Consider the following 22,343-nt stretch of genomic DNA (forward strand, 5'->3'; position numbering starts at 1 on the left):
GGCTGGATGGCATCACTGCCTCGATGGACGTGAGTCTGAGTGAACTCCGGGAGTTGGTGATGGACAGGGAGGCCTGGTGTGCTGCGATTCATGGGGTCGCAAAGAGTCAGACATGACTGAGTGACTGATCTGATCTGATCTGATCTGACTGTCCTCTCACATCCAATTCACATGTGTTTGGCAAGTGTGCTGGACTGAAAACCTTGAACTCAAGCACTTTGAAAAAATCATTTGCATATATATTTTTTTTAAAGCAGTTACAGATATGTTGGACAGGTCTCAGATTGATTCTGTAAACAGAAAAGGTGGAGAAGCAAATGATACATGGTTAAGATCATGGGCTCTGGAGTCAAACTTTTGAGTTCAAAACTCATTCCACCCTTTCCTTCTATAGGACTTTTTTGGCAAGTGGCTTGATTTGTTTTCTTACCTGTAGAATTCACAGGTAAGGTAAAATAATGTCACCAAACTCAGAGAGTAATTATGAGGTTTAAATAAGACTCTGCTTTGAACAGTATCTAACACATTGTTAAAGGCTCATTAAATACTTGCTGTTATTATTATTAGTAGTAGTAGTTCTACCTAAAGGAATATCAACAAAACACAGCTAATTTAGAATACAGGGAAGATTTGTTAAGACTATTATTAAGAATTGTTATATTTATTTTCTACTCTGTTCTTGATGCTGAGCCAGATGTTCTAGCTAAATGATTTCATTTAGCTTCACAATGGTACTGTGTAAGTATTATTAACCCTATTTCATAAAAAAGGAGTTTAAGACTTAGAAAAGTTGCAAAACTTGCTCAAGATCACAGTACAGACCCAGATTTCAGACCCCGATATGTTGGGTTCCTAAGCCAGCACTCTCTACATGTTTCTATGCTGTTATTCAGAGTCTAGTGGAAAGCCAGGTTGAGGAAGTGGACCCTTGTCGAGTGCCTTTTCATTGCAGGGTTATATGTTTTCCATTAGTCTGTGATACTTGTCAACTGTTAAACCAATTTCCTAATCTGGGACAGAATCTAGGGAAAAAGTATAAAATAGGATTTCCAAAAGAACAAATGACTTTTTTTTTTTAACTTTTTATTTTATATTGGAGTACAGCCAATTAACAATGTGATGGTTTCAGGTGGATAGCAAAGGAACTCAACCATACATATACATGTATCCATTCTCTCCCAAACTCCCCTCCCATCTAGGCTGTCACATAACATAGAGCAGGGTTCCCTATGCTATACAGTAGGTATAGTAGCAAACTACTATGTTGCCAAAAAATGTCTCCCTCTGTGCTAGGGGACCATGACTTGGTGAGGAGGCATGTTAACTAGAATAAAGAGAGACCAGGCAAGGTCTGAGAGATACAAAGACAAGATGAAAGAAATTTCTTGATGGCCAGAGGCCAAGGCAGAGCCTATTAGCTGCTAATCTACACCTCTGGATTGATGTTATTGTCAAGGTAGCTTGGGGCTAAGTTCTCAGGAGAAGTTCCATGGTGAAAGTACCCTATTCCTAAAAGTAAGGAGGTACACTGAGCTTCCCCCAGCATCCTGTGTCCCGAGTCCGCACTGATGCCCCAGAAGCATCAGACCTTTTCATGGCTACACTTCTCATGGCTACTTGTTTGGATTTAGTGTCTCTGGTTTTGGAAGCCCCTGTCTGATCCTCTCCCCTCACTTCCTACCCCAAAAAACCCTTATTCCCACTCTGTTTTTCTTCTTTGTTTCACTAGTCAAATGTGTTTTGACAACTGCCTATGCTTTTCCAAGATCGACCCCCTTGTCCATGTGTGTGTTTGTGTTGACTTTTTTGTGTGTTTTTTCCCACAAGTTGCCACACATTACTTTTCTTGGCCAAGTGGAAAACCTGGAAGGTTGTGGAAAGTAACTTTTGGTCTTTGGAAGGAGATGGAACCTGCTCCATGCACCAGATAGGCAAGTGATGGGCCAATCTAAAACAAGTAGGAAAATAATTATCAGTCAAGTTCTAAGAACAGGCATCTAAGAGCTTACTAAATACACAATCCTGCCTGAGCACTTTCTATTGATTATCTCCTTTAGACCTTACATTTTACTCTTATTTTCCCAATTTTACATATGAAGAACCTGAGATTTAAGAAGGTAAAGCACGAGCTCAAGGAATCTGCAGTGTTTGATGTTGGTTACATTTCAGTGTCTTGAAATGTCGAGGACATTGGAGGGAATGGCATGTGGAGACCTGCAGGGCTGGCTATGTCTTCTTTTTTGATCTGGGTATTACATAGGGATGTTCACTTTGGGAAATTTCGTTACTCTTTTCATGCCTCATATTTATCATACTTCAGTAAATGTTTATTAAAACCTCTAATAATAATTTTTAAAATAACTTGCTAATGGTCTCAGCTGCTGCTGCTGCTGCGTCACTTCAGTCGTGTCTGACTCTGTACGACCCCATAGACAGCAGCCCACCAGGCTCCCCGTCCCTGGGATTCTCCAGACAAGAACACTGGAGTGGGTTGCCATTTCCTTCTCCAATGCATGAAAGTGAAAAGTGAAAGTGAAGTCGCTCAGTCGTGTCCGGCCTTCAGTGACCCCATGGACTGCAGCCCTCCAGGCTCCTCCGTCCATGGGATTTTCCAGGCAAGAGTACTGGAATAGGGTGCCATTGCCTTCTCCGAATGGTCTCAGCAGAGGCCATTCGGGATAGAATGGCCATTTGAAATAGAATGCAGATTTTTCTGTCTGTAGAGTCCAAAAATTTTTAACAGAGAACACGGCCTTCCCTTTGGTAGCCTCAGGGTTTACCAGATAACTAAAGAATGTGGTACTGAGTCTCCTGAATATCTGGGGGTTTGCTATCTGAATAATCTCCTTGGAGAAGCAACTTGTCCCTGATAGGATGGAAAAATGTTAGCTAAATAATCACTGCAAGTAAGGGCGGAAGTAGTGTGGCTGCGGTCAGAACTGGGGTCCCATCCCCGGTGGGCTGCCACCCTCCCTGGGCTGCCACAATGGAACTCAGTGCCGAGTACCTCCGGGAGAAGCTGCAGCGGGACCTGGAAGCGGAGCACGTGGAAGTGGAGGACACGACTCCCAACCGTTGCGCGTCCAGCTTCCGAGTCCTCGTGGTGTCGGCCAAATTCGAGGGGAAGCCGCTGCTTCAGAGACACCGGCTTGTGAACACTTGCCTAGCAGAAGAGCTCCTGCACATTCACGCTTTTGAGCAGAAAACCCTGACCCCAGAGCAGTGGGCCCGTGAGCAGCAGAAATAAGGGACCCGGACCTGCACACGCATTAAATTATGATAGGGCCAAAAAAAAAAATAATCACTGCAGAGGAAACATTTATTATGGTTTTGGGGATAGAGGATATTGAAGCTGGCATGGCCTCTGCAATACAGCAACCAAGAACTTGGTTTCCAGGGGCCTCAAAGATTGTCTAAGAGTAATGACCTGGTACCCAGAATTAAGTTTAGGTTTCTTCTTCAATTCTCCATCTGTCCAGTGTACCACATTTGGCTATAATTCCATGATCCTGAGCTGGACAGCAGAGTGGAAAGTGCAATTCTGAGTTTAGTTGCCCCTCCTCTACAAAAAAGGAACCAAGAGATAATATCAAGGACAAAGATGGAGAAGAAAAAACAGATAAGAAAGCTTCAAATCAAATGGGGCAGTTAGAGAAGTGAAAACCTTTAAGGTACAGTAGACCTGAAACCACAGAAAGCAAAACAGAATGAGCAGACTCTGGTGTTGTGTTGGAGGCAGAGTTTGGAGAGACTTCTTTCCAAACTCTGCTCTCATCTTGAGTGGGAGCAAATTAAGGAGGGTACCAGCTGGTCTGGTCTACTCACAGGCAGCAACTCAAAGTTCTAAGTGTTTTCCTCGAAGTGTTGAGTGACTCTGGTTGTGCTTCTTGTCACAGAGAAAAGGTGGATCGTAAAAATTGTTTTCAATTTCCTAACATTCCTAATAACATCTTGGCACATTCTTTATGTCCAAGCACAGTGACATAAAGCCATCTGGTTCCACCAAAGCCTGTTACAAAGTATGTGGTATCTGCATACAGCTCTGTTTTTCCTTCGGACAAATATAGGAAAACATGGGCGCTTCACCAGTCCCTTTCCCATAGATGTTTTCCAAATTTCATGGACAAATATCCTCCTATTTTGTCTGTTGAAATACTTATTTCAGCATCACCCAGAATTTGGCAAGTCTTAGCTCAACCAGGTCATTTTTTTCCTTCCCTTCTGCAAAAGTTGCATAAACCTTCAGGTCAGAGAAGGCCACTCTGCTGGTAGCATCAGCAGCGCTTCCTTCTACTTTTGTGGCCTGAAATGCTCCATGGCAGACTGCACAGACCTTATCTTCTTTCCCTTGCTTTAGACACATAGGAGGTGCTAACATCACTTCTTCTTCTTCTTTTTTTTTTTTTTAAGAAGGAGAGGCCCCATCTCTTAGGAGATGACATATTGAGACTCAGTCTAGGAAGTCAGCATAAACCACACCATAGTAACCGAAACTTCAAATGCATGCTGATAAAAAAAAGGAAAGCAAAATGTTAAGATTACTGTTAATCACCAAATGCAATCAGAATAGGGACAACGAGAGAGGATTAGCCAAAAAAAAAAAGTTTTACTGGACCTAAAAATGATTGCTGTGAAAGATATCATGAGAGATTATGAATATGGCAAGATGGTGATAATCATCCGTCCCTTGAAGTGTTGTTGTCATAAGGATGAGAAAAGTTGTGTGTAAAGCCCCCAGTGAGTAGTAATATGTGCTAGGCAACGTTCTGAGTGTTTCACTTGTATTATTTACTTATATGTTTTGTTCCTCACAGCTACTTACTTATAAGGTAGAGACTCAGCCCCATTTTACAGATTATGAAATTGAAGCAAAGAGAAGCTTAAGTGTCTTGCCCACAGATAAGACAGCTCCTCATTCTGAGTCAGGATTTGAACCCTGGCATTCTAGCTTCAAAGATCCCAGCATTAACCCCTTCGCTTTCCAGAACTGGCCTCTGTACAGATGAGTCCTGACTGGTGGGGTCTGACCAGCTGGGGGCAGCAGGCAATGCTCAATACTTCAGCCAGAGATATCTTTGCAACATGCAGTTCTACCAACTTTATTCCTGTTCTTAAAATCCAGTAAGTGAAGCAGTGTTAGTCAGTCAGTCGTGTCCGACTCTTTGCAACTCTATGGGCTGTCGCCTGCCAGGTTCCTCTGTCTGTGGGATTCTCCAGGCAGAAATAGTAGAGTGAGTTGCCATTCCCTTCTCCAGGGGATCTTCCTGACCCAGGATTCAAACCCAAGTCTTCTGCATTGCAGGCAAATTCTTTACCATCTGAGCCACCAGGGAAGCCCCTAAAGTCCAGTAAGGATCAAGTTCAAACTTGTTTGTAAATGTAACAAAGCCATTCACAATTGATGTCTTCTTATCTTGTCAACTCACGCTGCTGTTCAGTTTCTCTTGCTATTGTTTTATTCTTGTGGGTTGTTTTTTTTAAGGCTTTGTTTCTGTAATACCTTATATTGGATTTTGCTATACTCTCTTGCAGTTCATGTCCATGTCTATCTGTTTGAGAGGCTAGAATCCTGTGAGGGAGGTTCCATGTTTGTTTTCTCTCTCTTATACACCCAGAACTTGGGAATAACATTCAAAATATGAAATCAATAGAAGGCATAGGCACCAATTAGGATAGATGCCGGAAGGAAGCAAGCAGCAGGACTCTGTCATTACATAGCCACCACTACAGACCAATGGAGGGTACTTACTTTTGTGAATGAATGAATGAGTGAGTGAATGGATACATTAATGAACGGTATTAAGAAATCATGTGTGTGTGCACTCATTGCTAAGTCCTGTCTGACTCTGTGACCCCATGAACTGTATCCTGGCAGGCTCCTCTGTCCATGGGATTTCCCAGGCAAAAATACTGGAGTGGGTTGCCATTTCCTCCTCCAGGGGATCTTCCCTCCCCAGGGATCAAATGCTCGCTGGTCTCCTGTGTCTCCTGCGTTGTCAGGCAGATTCTTACGACATCATAGTACTTGGCAATTTTGCCTTTTGTTTCATTCTCTCTCTTGGCTCTCCCTTATGTCCTTTACCTTCCTCAATGCTAAGTTATATATTTTAGAATAGATAATGTGTTTCCTTAAAAGTAGACTTAAATCTCTTCTGTGCTAAGGATAGGAATAAATGAGTACCTGAATTTGTTGGTAGATATTAACTAGCATTCAGACCCATCATTCTGAGGATCAACAAGATGAGAGCTGACCTGAAAATTAGGCTGTGGATTGTATTTTTTTCAAACATCAACCCTTCTGGCTGTGTTGGTGTCTCAAATTTGAGAGATTTCTTTCTTAGAATTAAACATTTGCCTTTCACAAATTACCTGCTAAATTGCAAATTATTCTGAAATGGGTAAATATTGAAGAATTTAATTATTATTGGAATTTTAGCATTGATTAGTTTTATTGAGTTTCTCTCCATTTGATACCTTAAAAGTGAAAAAACAAAATTAGAATAACTAAAAAGCCACCCAATGTGAATTCTACATTTTCACTGGAATAGAGAGGGAGATATTAGTCTCAAATTGTGTTCTGAATGCTGAGTACTAGACTTAACTGCAGAAAGTTAAGTCTTTATGGGCATGCATTTTTCACATGGAGTCTCCTGCCTAATTATTTCCATGTTAATAAGCTCACAACTAAATTCAATGGGCAGCAGCTGGATTGGAGGAGCACTGATGGAGCCTAGGCTCATGTGCCTTTAAAGTTACATGTGGAAAGGGGGTACCCAAGCATCATCTATGCACTGAGTTCCCAGGATGAGAAGGCACATTAAACAAGATCAGAAAGAACATGAAAAGGGCATGGCAGGACACAAAAAGTAAAAAGTTTCAGACATGATATTATTTGTTTAGATACAACATAGTCTTCTTTTGAAGGCCAGAAAATACCCTAGCCTCTGGAAGAAAATCTTTTCAGCGTGAAGAATGGAAAAAAAAGGTATTTTGGGTCAAACAATTAACCAAAACATTATAATTTGTGAGCATTCCAGTTGAGAGTTTGTGGCACAAATAAAACAAATAAGACATTTCAAGCCCAAATAGCCAGTTTCTTTTTATTTATCCTCCACTATTCATAGTGCTACAAATAATGACTTTATGTTGATGAGCACCAAAGTAATACATACTTACACATTAAAATTTTGTCTTATACCAAATCATTGCTAACTCATGCCATGACCCTAAGAAGCTGTTTAACTTTTCTAACTTTTACTTTCTTAAGAGGAAAAGGAGAGGAAGAGGAATAGATGTTTTCAAATACCCTTCTTAATATTTCAAGATTCTTTGATTTATCAGTGGTAGATAGAAAATCTAGGCAAGATGAATTTGAGGATATGCTTCCATGGAAATAATTCTTTACTGAATTACAGAAAAATGTTCTGTTGACCTTAAGTGAACTTATACCAGGTTGGTAAATTCCATCATAACTCCCATCCTGAACTCACAGCTGCTTGTGTCAATGTTGATTTGTAGCTGTGAGGTTGACCCTTATACAACTATTTTCCCAAACAAGTTTCTCAGTTTGGGGACATATGGTTTAGTTGATATTAATCAGGATGACTGAAGAAATAGTTCTTCACTCTGAGTATTTGAGCTGAGTATGTGTGTATGAACAAGGACAAGGCGTAACTCCCTTTGTGGAGGGACCCTTGGAATTTCTGCCTCATTCCGAGTTCCTTTATGGCAGGCATTCTGCCTTGTGGGTGGCAGATTTCCCTAGTGTCCTCACCTAGGAGTGTGAGAGTAGCTATAGGATTTTTCTCAGTCTCCTAAACTGGAAGGGAGCACCACCTTCCAGCCTCTGATTCCCATGTGCACATGCAAATGTTCATCAGCCCTCCATGGCGGTGTCTCAACAACTTTTGTCATAACTGTTCAATAGCCATTATAATGGAGGTGACGCATTTCACTGACAGCCCCAGAAAAGGTTCATTCAGGCTTTTATTCTTTCACCTATTTTCAGTTTACTACTAAGAAATATCATCTATATTTGAACTTTCTTAAATGAAATGGTCTTTTTAGTAATTGTTTTCCAAGTATCCAGTGGATAAGTCTCAGATATTTTATTTTGAGCCTTATCTTTAAAACTAGTTTTTATCCACCTTCTTAGTTTAGCAAGTGTAATAGAACAACCCATGATGAATTATTGTTTGTCAGTGGAATGTTATTGAATCTTTCTTTGGTCACTGAAAATATTTTCTAAGTTTAGAGGAATCATTTTAAATATCATTCCTAATTTTTCATGTCTCTAGAGATATAAGATATTGGAGGAAAGCCTCAGATCACCTCATCAGTAACTCCTGGGGCCATTTGTTGGAACATATGATTAGTTGGAACAACTCCATCTCCAAAATCTCTGACAAGGCTTACAATCTGACCACAGCATCCTTTGTCTCCTGCACTCTCACACAGCCTACTCCCACGATGCTTCCTCTGATCATGTTGTGATCTCCAGTCTCTCTACACAATCCCCCCTCCCCGCCCACATACCCCGCAGGTTCTAAGTGGCTTCGCTTTCATCTGCACTCCAAGGACATCATTTCAACCACTCCCCTGAGAATGCCTCAGCCCACTTGGAAGTGCTTATGTCTCCATACACAGAATATCCCACCAAGGATCACAGTTCACCTTACCTTCAGAGTTGCTAAGCATTTCTGGAAACGATGACACCACTAGGGGTTTTGGTGTTCATGAAAGCGGATGACCTCCCAGTTCAGGTGTTGGGGAATGTCCCTCAGCAATTCAGATCTTATTTTGCTTGATCATTTTAGTCTCCTTCTCGCCTACATAATTCCTTTATACTTTTACTACTTTTTAAAAACTCACTCGCCATCCATTTTGTGTTCTCTTCCTCACTTATAGCGCATAAGCTTCCAGACAATATTATATAGAAGCTTTAGAAGTGGAATTCTCTCCACTTCTCTCTTTCTTACCACACATTATCAAATGCATCCACTCTAGGCCCACTCAGAGTATGAAGCGCCCCATGTCATAATCAGAGCCAAGTTTTCATTTATATTTTGGGTCTAAATTTCTTTTTTTTTTTTTTTTTTACCAAGTCTGAGCCAGCCCTCAGACTTGCATTTCAGTCTCTTCAGCTATTGACTTTCATCACTATAGAGCATGCCGGAGTTTCTCTCAGCTTAAAGCAATACCAGCAAGCAAAAGCCACCACCCCATTTGTTCTGAAAGTTCCTCCTATCAATGTTTGTATCTTTCTGATCATAACCGAACTTCGAGATTAAAAAAAATATATTTCTACTTCCTAATCCTTTTTCAACCTGCTTAATTGACTCCAGTCTACATTATTTCTCTGAGATGGCCACATAACTGAATTTGCCCTCACTAAGGGGTTCCTACTTGCCAAGACCAAATGTGTTTTTCAGTCCATATCCACAGAGTTTCACTTCGCCATTCATTCCTAATTTTTATCCCATACTTGTTTTGCTGTGCCATCTTTAGCCTTCTTCACACTGCTTCTCATTCTTTCTTTAGATGCCAGAGCTGTTCAAACTCTTGGCTTCTTACTCCCAATTCTTGCTGGCTGATCTTTGCTTAGTGACAATTAACTCCTATAATTTGATGACTTACAAATTTACATTGCCAGTCCAGACAAGACTTCTGCAACTCCTCTCCCTGTATTCAGCTTCCTTTTGTGCCTTTCTAACTGAACATTCCATGAACTTCAGGTATAATGGTTGAAAACTAAGCTCATTGCTCATTTCTCTTCCCACCGACCTATGTGAGCATTCTCCTCTTCTGTTCTCATTCTGGGTGTTAGGCCTCTCATCAGAGCTACCACCAGCTCAAGTGGAACATTGTGGGAATTAAAAGAGCATGCCTCTTCTACTTTACTTTTATTTTTCAGAAAAAAAAAAGTTCGAATATACAGATTTTTATATATATCAGAATATATATAATCGAATATACAGAATATACAGTTTTTTTTGTTATCATTTGCCAGAAATTTTTCATAATAAATATATGAATCTGTGATACTTAAGATTTGAATATAGCCCTTTAGGGTCATGCAGTGCACCAACACTTCAGCCATAAATGGGAACCTGACCACTTCACCTAATAGACGTGGTGTTTCCCTGGTGGCTCAGACGGTAAAGAACCTGCCTGCAATGAGGGAGACCACTTCACTTAATATATATATACACTCTGCCGAATACATGGGAGTATTTCTAGATTTCTTCATTCTTTCCGAATGTGGAGTTAGATGTCTTGCCAATATTACCATCTTCAATAACAAATGCACACTCTACCCTTCCTTCTCTATAATTAGATCATGGCCTCATTTCAAATCTCTATTCCAGATCAGTTCATCTGCCTCTTAACAACAGCCTAGCTCCTTGTAATCCACTCTCAACATTACCTCCAGGGTAGCAGTCTGTGGTACATAAATAGGATGATGACTCAAAAAAAAAAACCCCAAAAACTAGTTTTGTATAGCATGCGTTCTAAACATAAGCGGATCTGAACGTGCAGCTAGCTCATTTTTTACAAAGTAAATACTGGTATCACCTACCCTGATTAAGAAATAGACCATTACCCATTCCCAAATCACCTTAATGTCCTCTTCCAGTCACACTTTGTCTCCAAAAGTATCACTAACTAGACTCACGATACCTTGAAACCGTTTTTGCTTGGTTTAGGATTTTGTGCAGGTGTGATTATGTGGTGTGTACTCTTCGATATCTTGCATCTTTGTTGCAGTGTTTTTTTGTCAGTAAGGTTGCCAGTTTTAGGAAATAATTTCTGATAAATGTATTTTTAGCACAGCTAGTCCACAAAATCCACAGGTTCCACATTCATGGATTCAATCGACCACAGATTTAAAATACTTTCAAAAATTCCATTAAGTTCCAAAGAGCAGAATTTGAAGTTTCTGCGGGCCAGCAACTATTTACATAGCATTTGCATTGTATTATGTATTATAACTAATCCAGAGATAATTCAAAATAACGAGGGTTGTGCATGTGTTCACGTGTGCTCAGTCACTAAGCTGTGTCCAACTCTTGGCGAACCCATGAACTGTAGCCCACTGGGCTCCTCTGTCCATGGAATTCTCCAGGCAGAAATACTGGAGTGGGATCCCATTTCCTTCTCCAGGGGATCTTCCTGACCTAGGAATTGAACTGGTGTCTCCTGCATTGGCAGGTGAATTCTCCACCACTGAGCCACCTGGGAAACCCGAGAGTATATGTATGTTGTATGCAAATACTATGCCATTTCAAATAGGGGCTTGAGCATTTTTCAGTTTTGGTTTTGACAGGGGATATCCTGAAACAAATCCCCTGCAGATACCGAGGGATGACCATATAGTTGTGTCCCATGGAATATTTAACTGTGTGTATTTAATTGTATTTATATTTAACAATATATGTATATATACACACACACAGTTAAACAGTATTTATATTTTATCTGACTATATTTTATTACTCCAATTTTTAAGAGTAGTCCATATTTTTGCATGTAGCAGTAGCTTACTCCTTCATATTGTTGTCTGATATTCCACTGTGAAATATACACAGTGTATGTTTTTATTGTGTAGTTCATTGAGTTTAGTATCCTTGCCAACTTCTAGCTGTTAAGAATAGGGCTCATGAGGACATTCTTGTGCATGCATTTTGGTGACATATGTATAGATTTCTCTTGAGTGTATTTCTAAGTGAATTGCTCATTCAAAAAGTATGCAGATATTTACCTTTAGTAGAAATACTGATAAATCTTCACGTTTACACCATTTTATACTGCCACCAATGCTGTTGGAGAATTCCATTTGGTGCCCTTCCTCTCCAGTATGTTTTTAAATATTTCTTTGGCTTGGTCGGGTCTTGGTTGCAGCACGCAGGATCTTCACTGTGGTTTGCAAGCTTTCTGGTGGTGACACTTGGGCTCCATGGCATGCAGGTTTAGTGTTTGTGGCACATGGGCTTTGTGGCATGTGGGATCCTAATTTCCCGACCAAAGATTGAATCACGGCCCCCGCATTGCAAAGCAGAGTCTTAACAACTGGACTGCCAGGGAAGTTCCCCTCTTGTCCAATATTAGGTGGTGTTTGTCCTTTGGTTACTTTAGATGTTCTTTCCCGTGTCTAGAGTAGTAGTACATTATTGTTTTCCTTTGTGTTTCCCTGATGACATCTTTTCTACTCCCATTATAAACATGATCACATCATATTGTACGAGCTGATTTGCCTCCCACTAAACTACTTAAAGAAGTTAACTAATCAAAGAATTGGGGACAGAGTGTGTGTGCTAAGTCACTTCAGTCTTGTCCTACTGTTTGTGACCCCATGGAATGTAGCCCACCTAGCTCCTCTGTCTATGGGATTCTCCAGGCAAGAATACTGCAGAGGGCTGCCATGCCCTCCTCTAAGGGATCTTCCAGACCCTGGGAACCAACCCTTATCTCTTATGTCTCCTGCATTGGCAGGTGAGTTCTTTATCACTAGCGCCACCTGGGAAGCCCAGAGACAAGAGTATAGATTCTCACAAAATACGTAGAAAATAATAATTAATAAAGAAACCTATGATAAGCATGGCATAGTGAAAGAGCTAATTTTCCAGTCATTTGCCACTTTCTTTTAATCTAATTAACACATGAACAAATACTTATTGGGTATCAACATTTTCCAGGCATTGTTCTAATTATACTGCCTTAGAACTTAACTATCGAAGTACAAGTCCATCATAACTATTTCAGGGACTGGATCTCTAAAATACTAAGAAGATATTCTGCTAAAGTATACATAGTCATATCTACATCAAATGTGTAGTTGATTCTGATAATATATACTTAGGAAACAGCACAGATGATATAAACCAGAAATAATAAGCAGTATGCAAAAGTACTAGGTATTATACAAGGAAAATATTGATGGATATGCTCAAAGATATGTTACAAGGTGATTTTTCAGCATTAAATATACAAAATAATTGAAAGAATGTAAATGCTCATTGGGGCTTCCTGGGTAGCTCAGTGGTAAAGAACCCACCTGCCAATGCAGAAGATGCAGGCGATGGGGGCTCAATCCCTAGGTGGGAAAGATCCCCTGGAGAAGGAAATAGCAACCCACTGCAGTGTTCTTGCCTGGAGAATTCCATGGCCAGAGGAGCCTGTTGGGTTACAGTCCGTCAGGTTGCAGAGAGTCAGACACAACTGAGCATGCAGGTATGGGATGGGACAGCAAACGCTCAGAAATTCTGAACTGGTAAAATGACAAAATCGTGTGATGAAATACAATGAAATCATTAAAATAGTGGTTTTGTAGAAGAATATTGAATGTATGGTAGTAAGCATGGTATATTGCCAAATCAAAATTAACTGACCTAGAGAGGGCGTTAAGATAGTTTTAGAAAAGACGTACTTTGGAAGAATACGTGGAAAGAGAAACCAGAAGGACACCAAACATAATAGATGTTTTGTTCTAAGTGATGTGATTACATGATTCTGATGCTTTTATTTATGTCTTTCTGCTTTCCATCTTTTATGAATAACACAGAAAATTGAATAATGTATGTCATATTTTAAAGGATTTGGGTAATTTGTTAATAGCAAGAGCCTGCAAGAGATACAGGTGATCATTAAGATGTTTCTCAGGGCAAACAGTGATGCCCCTTCCTCAGTCTGCCACGGCCCATTGAGTGGGTTTTCTTTTGGCATCAGAATTCTGGTCTGAATCAATCATTGGTCTGATGAAATAGTAAAATAGTCTGTTCTTTGTATCTACTTACTAGAATATAAACATGTAATAATAACAGGTAAGATGAAAGTCCCCTGCTTTAAACTTGATCCCTGTTCTTAAGAGCTTATCCAAATACAGAGCTTACTTTGAAGTGGTTGAATTCTTACATCAATGCTACACAATAAGTAACAAAGGAAAAAACTGATCATTGGAGAAAAATGCAAATTACCTTCACGTCTAACAAATTAGGGAAAAAAATCTGTAAACTCTCTTACCTGTTAACTATGCAATATAAGTCATTTTATAAAGCAGCCTTTCAAAGGCCTTTACAGGCTTGATCTAATCTAACCTGGTCTACAGATGTCAGCTTGATTATGTCATTTCCCATGCGTCTCTGGTCATCTTATGGCAACCATTGTTCAAATAGTCTGGCAAAAAAAAGCTTTATTACAAATTCCTTAGAAAATGCTGTTTCAAATAAGTTTCAGCCTTAATTAGAAAACATGCTTTCTGTTCATTGGTGGTGAAACTTGTCAAGGCATCATTAATAGCAGTGGAAAGGATGTGGGCTTTTGAGGGATATAAATCAGAATTTGAGTCCCAACTCTGTGACCATGGGCAGGTAGTATAATGCCTCTGAACTTTCTCCCTCCTGTATGTCAGAATCATAATATTTACTCCAGGATATTGTGAGGACCAGAGAGAATAAGACAACAGTCCTTATGAGTGTACACCACACAGTGAGGTTCTTCTTCTTGACTCTACTTCTCCTCCTGTCCCTTCTCCTCTCCATAGAGCTTCAGTTGAGTTCAGTTCAGTCGCTCTGTCATGTCTGACTCTTTGTGACCCCATAGAGTACAGCACGCCAGGCTTCTGGTCCTTCACCATCTCCCAGAGTTTGCGCAAACTCATGTCCATTGAGTCGGTGATGCCGTCTCATCTTGTGTCACCCCCTTCTCCTCCTGCCTTCATTCTTTCCCAGCGTCATGGTCTTTTCCAGTGACGCGGCTCTTCTCATCAGGTGATCAAACTCTCAGAGCTTCAGCTTCAACATCAGTCCTTCCAATGAATATTCAGGGTTGTTTCCTTTAGGATTGACTGGTCTGATCTCCTTGTAGTCCAATAGAGTTTAAGAATCAGAAGTAGTGACCAGCCCTTGGAGTCATAAATTCATGCCTTTTTTCAGCACAAATATGTTGGACTTACTCTGTACTCCAGGTATTGTTTTAGATGTTGGGCATACAATATAATGAACAAGATACAGTCATGAATCTTGTAGATTATCTATTCTAGAAGTCTGCACAGATAGGAAAATAAGCAAAATAGAGCAATAAGCAATATGGGAGAAAAGATAAGGGAACACCTAACTCAGGGACAGCCTTCACAGAGGAGGCGGTGTCTGAGCTGAGCCCGAGAAGAGTGGGCAAGTGAAGGCAGGACATGATGACAGTGGGATTTAAGGACATCCCATTTATCAGCATGACGGGGAGAGAATCCCCATGCTAGGGAAACTATAAACATCACACTCAGAGCTTGGATTTCTTATGGCTGTTTGAGGTGATAACTTTTATGGGAGTTACTAGATTTATTTTTAAGAAATCTGGAAGCAAAGGAGAGTTATTAAAAAGATATAATAAAATACATACTTTAGAAAAGGTCACCTTGGCAAAGTAGTAGAGAATGCCCTAGAAGATGACAAGGTTCCAAATGGGGAAAGAAGAGGATTTTCAAATAGTTTAGGCAAAAAAAAAACTGATAAGGCCTAGGGACAGGGAGTGATAGTCATGGAATGAAGATGAAAATGCTGATAAATATCTAGGAATAATCTATGTATAGGACCCAATGATTGACTGGTGTGTGGTAGGTAAAATTCCTACTCTGTCAGTTACTAGGTACATAACCTAGTACCTACCTAGCAATTCATTTCACTTTGTCTCAGTTTTCTCTTTTATAAATAGAGGATAATTCAGTACCTACAGCAAGGATTCCAAGGACATGGATATTTCAGTAGGTACTTCTCAGGCAGCATTGAATAAAATAGAGTAAGTGTTCAAATCAGTCTCTCATGTATAATAATTAATCATTACGGGTATGGTAACACTATCATTGTAAGTACTGTTCCCATATGTAACTACGTCAATATTGTTGTTATTGTTGCTACTGTTTGTCCATCATGGAAAAAATTAAGAAACAAAGTCTACCCTGCTTATCATGAGCACTTCCCCTGCTGAACAACTCACTGGAATTCATCATGATGAGGCTAGACCCAGGAGAGAGGCCTGTGAACATGTATGGTCATCGTAGTTTCTGAGTGCCTTTGAGTTCCCTTGAGCAGGCTGTGCATGGCACAGTTCTACTAAGCAGCTCTGCTCAACTGCAAATTTGAGACCAAAAAAAAAATGTGTAACGCTGTTGATATAGGCAAACATTTAAATGCTGCCTCATGGAAATGTTGCCACAATTGTCAACTGTATTTTGAAAAGCAGTGCTTCTGAATTTTGAGAGAGAAAAATAAGAGAATTGCTGGATTCGGCACCATTCAGCACCATTGTTAGTTGTGGTGTCCAGGAAATCCTTGAGACTATTTCCATCAACAGATGAGGTGCCCCTTCTCATATAGGGATGTCAGAGGCAGTAGAAGAAGGGGAATTACTAAAAATTTAAAGACGGAGCATTGTCAGTGAAAGTTATGTAAATTGAATAAAATTGCCATGACAGTAACAATTAAATGTTTAGATGGACTTTTTCCTCCCTACTGAGGTCTTCCTTCCTCCCCGCCTATCACACTCCCATCCTAGTACAGATTCGCTCATGGCTTTTGTACTTTTGCAGTTAACTGGAGCACCCCAACCCCAGCCCTTATCTGCAGGAAGGAAACCCGGGGTAGCAATAGCTGAGCAAGAAGCTAGTTGAACAGAGCTACAGCCAGCTCCAGAGATAAGCCCTGGGCCAAGCCACATAGGCAGGACCTGCTGCATAACATGTGGGGCCCCTTGTTGAAAACTGGCTAAGAATTTCAAGGCACTGACCACCAAGCATTAAACCAGGCCCCAGGTGCTTTTCAGTATGGAACGCTGTGCTCCTGCTCAGGTGGCGGGCCCACAGGACCAGCCCTGCCCATGTCCTTCTTTCTCACCCTAACTCTAGTCTTATTCCTACAGGAACCACCTCTGGTGTTCCAGCCTTTAGCATGTCCACGGCAGTTTACTTTAATCCAAAACCAAGTAAATATTCAGGCTTTACTGGCAGATACATGAGCCAGCTAATGGTTTAGGATTAAATGACCCTTCTTCACTAAAGCCTCCAAAGACAAGATCCTTTAATCAACTGTCATCCCCTCATTGTCTGAAAGCGAGACACATTTATGACGTATGTGAATGTATACAGAGGAATAGCCCTCAAGAGTTTCTTTTATCCTCAGCATGCAATGGAAAAGTGGAAATACCAGTTTTGGAAATACTGTAAAGAGGCCAGAAGTTCAGCAAAGAAACTATGAGCTTCACATTTAATATTTTAATTTGATCTGATTATTTTATAAACCCTTAACGTAGTTAAGCATTTAAGTTCTTTTAGGGGGTATAGTGCAGTGAATTATAAAGTAACACTGGCAAGCGTGTTGGCATCCATTAGGAATGCCACGTGCCTCTCTGACATCCTGATGAAAGACATAAAATTCATCCAGGAAAAATGTATATTTCCATAAACACACATGCACGCTTCTCAAACATTTTGACATCTATTCAAGAATTTCAGGTTAAAAAATATTCTTGCTCTGAAGCAAGAGTTTTGTCATATGTTAAAATAAATGTACTTTTCCTGAAAGACTCAACAGTAGCTATTTTTTAAATAATAGTAAAGAAATAGGTGATATTTATTATTTCACCCTATGGCTAGATGAAATAGAGAAGTAAACTGGAGTCAGGTAATGAAGGATCATGCTAAATATCTCTGTAAAAAAATTATTCATAATTATTTGAAAGGAATATAGACATCACAATATGCCTCTAATTATTTTCAGGATTCAGCTCTAAAAGTAAACATATTTTCCTACATAATGAATGTAGCCATTTTTACACCTAGAAAATGAGCAATAATTTAAAATTTCATTTTCTATGGAGCCATAATCAGATAGCTCCAGGTTATCCCCACTTGGTCCAAAACCAGAACCTGATCTGGGACAATGCATTGCATATGGTTGTTAAGCCCTTGAAGCCTCGTGTAGTCTAGAACAATCTAGAGTTTCATTTCTTTCATGGAAGAAAGCAGATTTGGATTTATCTGGGTTTATCTCATGTCTTCTTCTCAGCATATTTTAAATCTAACCCTGAAAGTTTTTAAGAATTGGAAGTTAAATCCAAAATATGATGAGATTTAAATTATCCACTTGGGGCTCGAATGCATTGTGCCTGGTGTGTTGAATTACATTACAGGAGACAGAATGCACCTCTTAAGGGTTGGTTTAATATCTAATTCAAACGATTGCACATGAATTTTTCTGGACTTTCCCTTTTTTAGTTTAATTGTGCTTTAGAGGATTTTTATGAAGTTAATTTTAAATCAACTATAAAATTATTCTTTTTGACAACATTTAGTATTAAATACTGTTGCTAAGGAGCCCTTTCAAGTTATTGTCTGTTTTTAAGATAACTCCATTAAATTTTGAAGGCTATCTTCAAGTATTTAGCTTTATTTTTGCTAATTTTATTGATATACAGTTGACAAATAGCATTGTGTAAGTTGAAGGTATACAACATAATGATTTGATATACATATGTATTTTGAAATAATTACTACAGTAAGGTTACTTACTGGGCATTCCTGATGGCTCAGTGGTAAGGACCCTACACAAGTAGCACCTTACCTAGTTGTGTGTGTGTGTGTGTGTGTGTGCGTGTGTTGAGAATACTAGAGATTCAGACTCTAAGCAAGTATCAAGTATATACACTACAGTATTGGTAGCTATGGTCATCAAGCTGTACATTGCATCTTAACAACTTATTCCTCTTACAACTGAAGGTGCACAGCCTTTCGCCAACATCTCAGTTCTCCCTACCCCCCAGCCCCTTGTAACAACCAGTCTTTTCTTCATTTCCGTGAGTTCAACTTTTTAAAACTACCCATATAAGTGAGATCATACAGTATTTGTCTTTCTGTCTTCTCTTAGCAGGATGACTTCAAGGTCCATCCATATTTTTGCAAATAGTAGGATTTCCTTGTTTTCTTATGACTGAATAACATTCCATTGTGTGTGTGTGTGTGTGTGTGTGTGTGTGTGTACATATTTTTATCCATCCCTTTGTCTATGGACCTTTACGTTATTTCCACGTATGAAAGTGAAAGTGTTAATCACTCAGTCGTGAGTCATGTCCAACTCTTTGTGACCTCATGGACTGTGCCCCACTAGGCTCCTCTGTTCATGCGAATCTCTTGGCAAGAATACTGGAGTGGGTTACCATTTCCTTCTCCAGGGGATCTTCCCAACACAGGTCTTCTGCATTACAGGCAGATTGTTTACCATCTGAGCCACTAGGGAACCCCTCTCATGTATTGGCTGTTATGAATATTTCTACAGTAAACATGTAGGTGCAGATAACTCTTTGATTACTGATTCTGTTTCCTTCAGATAGACATATGCAGAAGTGTGATTGTTGGATCATACAGAAGCTTTATTTTTAGTTTTTTGAGGAACTTCCTACCGATTTCCAGAGTGAGCTCTTCCAGTTTTCACTCTCACCATATTGCACAAGTGTTCCCATTTCTCCATATCTTGAACTCAAAATGTCTCAGACTCAGTCTGTACCTTTTCTGTCCCAGATCTAGAATCAACATTTCCTCCCAGGAGGAGCCCTGAATCCTTTTAGTAGAGAATGATCTTATGAACCAAAATGTCAGTCTAAGTGTGGTCTGTTTTTTTGTTGTGTTTTTTTTTTTTTAATCTTAGAGGGAAATTACATCTAGGCCATTTCAATAAATGAAACAAGAAAATAAATGCATCTTTAAAGTTGTGAGTGTATATTTAGAGCTTGAATTCAGTATTAACAATATTAGCAATTTTACCTAACTTTGATTTTATAAGGTTCTTTTTTTTCCCCTAACACTGAAAATCTTCATTACCAATAAGGTGAATAACATTTGGTTGCTTCTATGCTCATCCTGAGCCTGTTTATCCTCAGATTGGCTCCATAATCTTCACCTTGGCAGCTTCCATAACCAGCCAATAGTAGTCACCTGTGGGATACCAGTGGGTGGGGAGAAGCCACAGTATTTCTACCCTTTTCTCTGTATCTTAGGAGATGTCTCTGAATGTAGCTGTCTCCACACTGCAGCTCCAGGTCCCGAGAACAGGTCACATTAGTTCTAGTTTCTAACATGTCATCTGGTCCTCTGGACTCAGGAACGTTACCTTTTCTTTTTTGTGTCTCTTGCTTCAAGTTAGAATGGCTTCTTCCTGTCTCAGCGATCTGGGTTGCCTTATCACCTCCTCTCTGCTTCTCAGTTCCTCAGTTACCTACACAGTTTGTTCTCTAGTTTGTATCCCCTGGGAAAAAATGATTTTCTTTGCATTGTATGGTCTTTGATGATAAAGCTTTATAATAGTAACAGGAAAATTTGGCCTTGGAGTACAGAATGAAGCAGGGCAAAGGCTAATAGAGTTCTGCCAAGAGAACGCACTGGTCATAGCAAACACCCTCATCCAACAACACAAGAGAAGACTCTACACATGGACATCACCAAATGGTCAACACCAAAATCAGATTGATTATATTCTTTGCAGCCAAAGATGGAGAAGCTCTATACAGTCAGCCAAAACAAGACTGGGAGCTGACTGTGGCTCAGATCATGAACTCCTTATTGCCAAATTCAGACTGAAATTGAAGAAAGTGGAGAAAACCACTAGACCTTTCACGTATGACCTAAATAAAATCCCTTATGATTATACAGTGGAAGTGAAAAATAGATTTAAGGGCCTAGATCTGATAGAGTGCCTGATGAACTATGGACGGAGGTTCATGACATTGTACAGGAGACAGGAATCAAGACCATCCCCATGGAAAAGAAATGCAAAAAAGCAAAAATGGCTGTCTGAGGAGGTCTTACAAATAGCTGTGAAAAGAAGGGAAGCAAAAAGCAAAGGAGTAAAGGAAAGATATACCCATTTGAATGCAGAGTTCCAAGGAATAGCAAGGAGAGATAAGAAAGCCTTCCTCAGCGATCAATGCAAAGAAACAGAGGAAAACAAGAGAAAGGCTAGAGATCTCTTCAAGGAAGTTAGAGATACCAAGGGAACATTTTATGCAAAGATGGGCTCAATAAAGGACAGAAATGGTAGGGACCTAACAGAAGCAGAAGATATTAAGAAGAGGTGGCAAGAATACACAGAAGAACTATACAAAAAAGATCTTCATGACCCAGATAATCATGATGGTGTGATCACTCACCTAGAGCTGGACATCCTGGAATGTGAAGTCAAGTGGGCCTTGAGAAGCATCACTACGAACAAAGCTAGGGGAGGTGATGGAATTCCAGTTGAGCTATTTCAAATCCTGAAAGATGATGCTATAAAAGTGTTGCACTCAATATGCCAGCAAATTTGGAAAACACAGCAGTGGCCACAGGACTGGAAAAGGTCAGTTCTCATTCCAATCCCAAAGAAAGGCAATGCCAAAGAATGCTCAAACTACCACACAATTGGACTCATCTCACATGCTAGCAAAGGGATGCTTAAAATTCTCCAAGCCAGGCTTCAGCAATACATGAACCGTGAACTTCCAGATGTTCAAGCTGGTTTTAGAAAAGGCAGAGGAACCAGAGATCAAATTGCCAACATCTGCTGGATCATCAAAAAAGCAAGAGTTCCAGAAAACATCTATTTCTGCTTTATTGACTATGCCAAAGCCTTTGGCTATGTGGATCACAATAAACTGTGGAAAATTCTGAAAGAGATGGGAATACCAGACCACCTGACCTGCCTGATGAGAAATCTGTATGCAAGTCAGGAAGCAACGGAACTGGACATGGAACAACAGACTGGTTCCAAACTGGAAAAGGAGTACCTCAAGGCTGTATATTGTCACCCTGCTTATTTACCTTATATGCAGAGTACATCATGAGAAATGCTGGGCTGGAGGAAGCACAGCTGGAATCAACATTGCCTTGGGAAATATTAATAACCTCAGATATGCAGATGATACCACCCTTATGGCAGAAAGTGAAGAGGAACTAAAAAGCCTCTTGATGAAACAGAAAGAGGAGAGTGAAAAAGTTGGCTTAAAGCTCAACATTCAGAAAACTAAGATCATGGCATCCGGTCCCATCACTTCATGGCAAATAGATGGGGAAACAGTGTTTGACTTTATTTTTCTGGGCTCCAAAATAACTGAAGATGGTGATTGCAGCTATGAAATTAAAAAGACACTTACTTCTTGGAAGGAAATTATGACCAACCTAGACAGTATATTAAAAAGCAGAGACATTACTTTGCCAACAAAGGTCCGTCCAGTCAAGGCTATGGTTTTTCCAGTGGTCATGTATGGATGTGAGAGTTGGACTATAAAGAAAGCTGAGCACAGAAGAATTGATGCTTTTGAACTGTGGTGTT

General features: G+C 39.9%; 1 protein-coding gene across 1 annotated transcript; it reads left to right on the forward strand.

Moving 5' to 3' along the window:
- Window positions 1-2,911: 2,911 nt before the first annotated feature.
- LOC105004538 (bolA-like protein 2) lies at window positions 2,912-3,274 on the forward strand. Its single transcript, XM_010862174.1, has one exon. The coding sequence runs from the start codon at window positions 2,987-2,989 to the stop codon at window positions 3,245-3,247; it is 261 nt and encodes an 86-aa protein (XP_010860476.1). The 5' UTR covers window positions 2,912-2,986; the 3' UTR covers window positions 3,248-3,274.
- Window positions 3,275-22,343: the final 19,069 nt, after the last annotated feature.

This window comes from Bison bison, unplaced genomic scaffold, assembly GCF_000754665.1.
Source record: "Bison bison bison isolate TAMUID 2011002044 unplaced genomic scaffold, Bison_UMD1.0 scf7180017864479, whole genome shotgun sequence".
NCBI classification, from domain to species: Eukaryota; Metazoa; Chordata; class Mammalia; order Artiodactyla; family Bovidae; genus Bison; species Bison bison.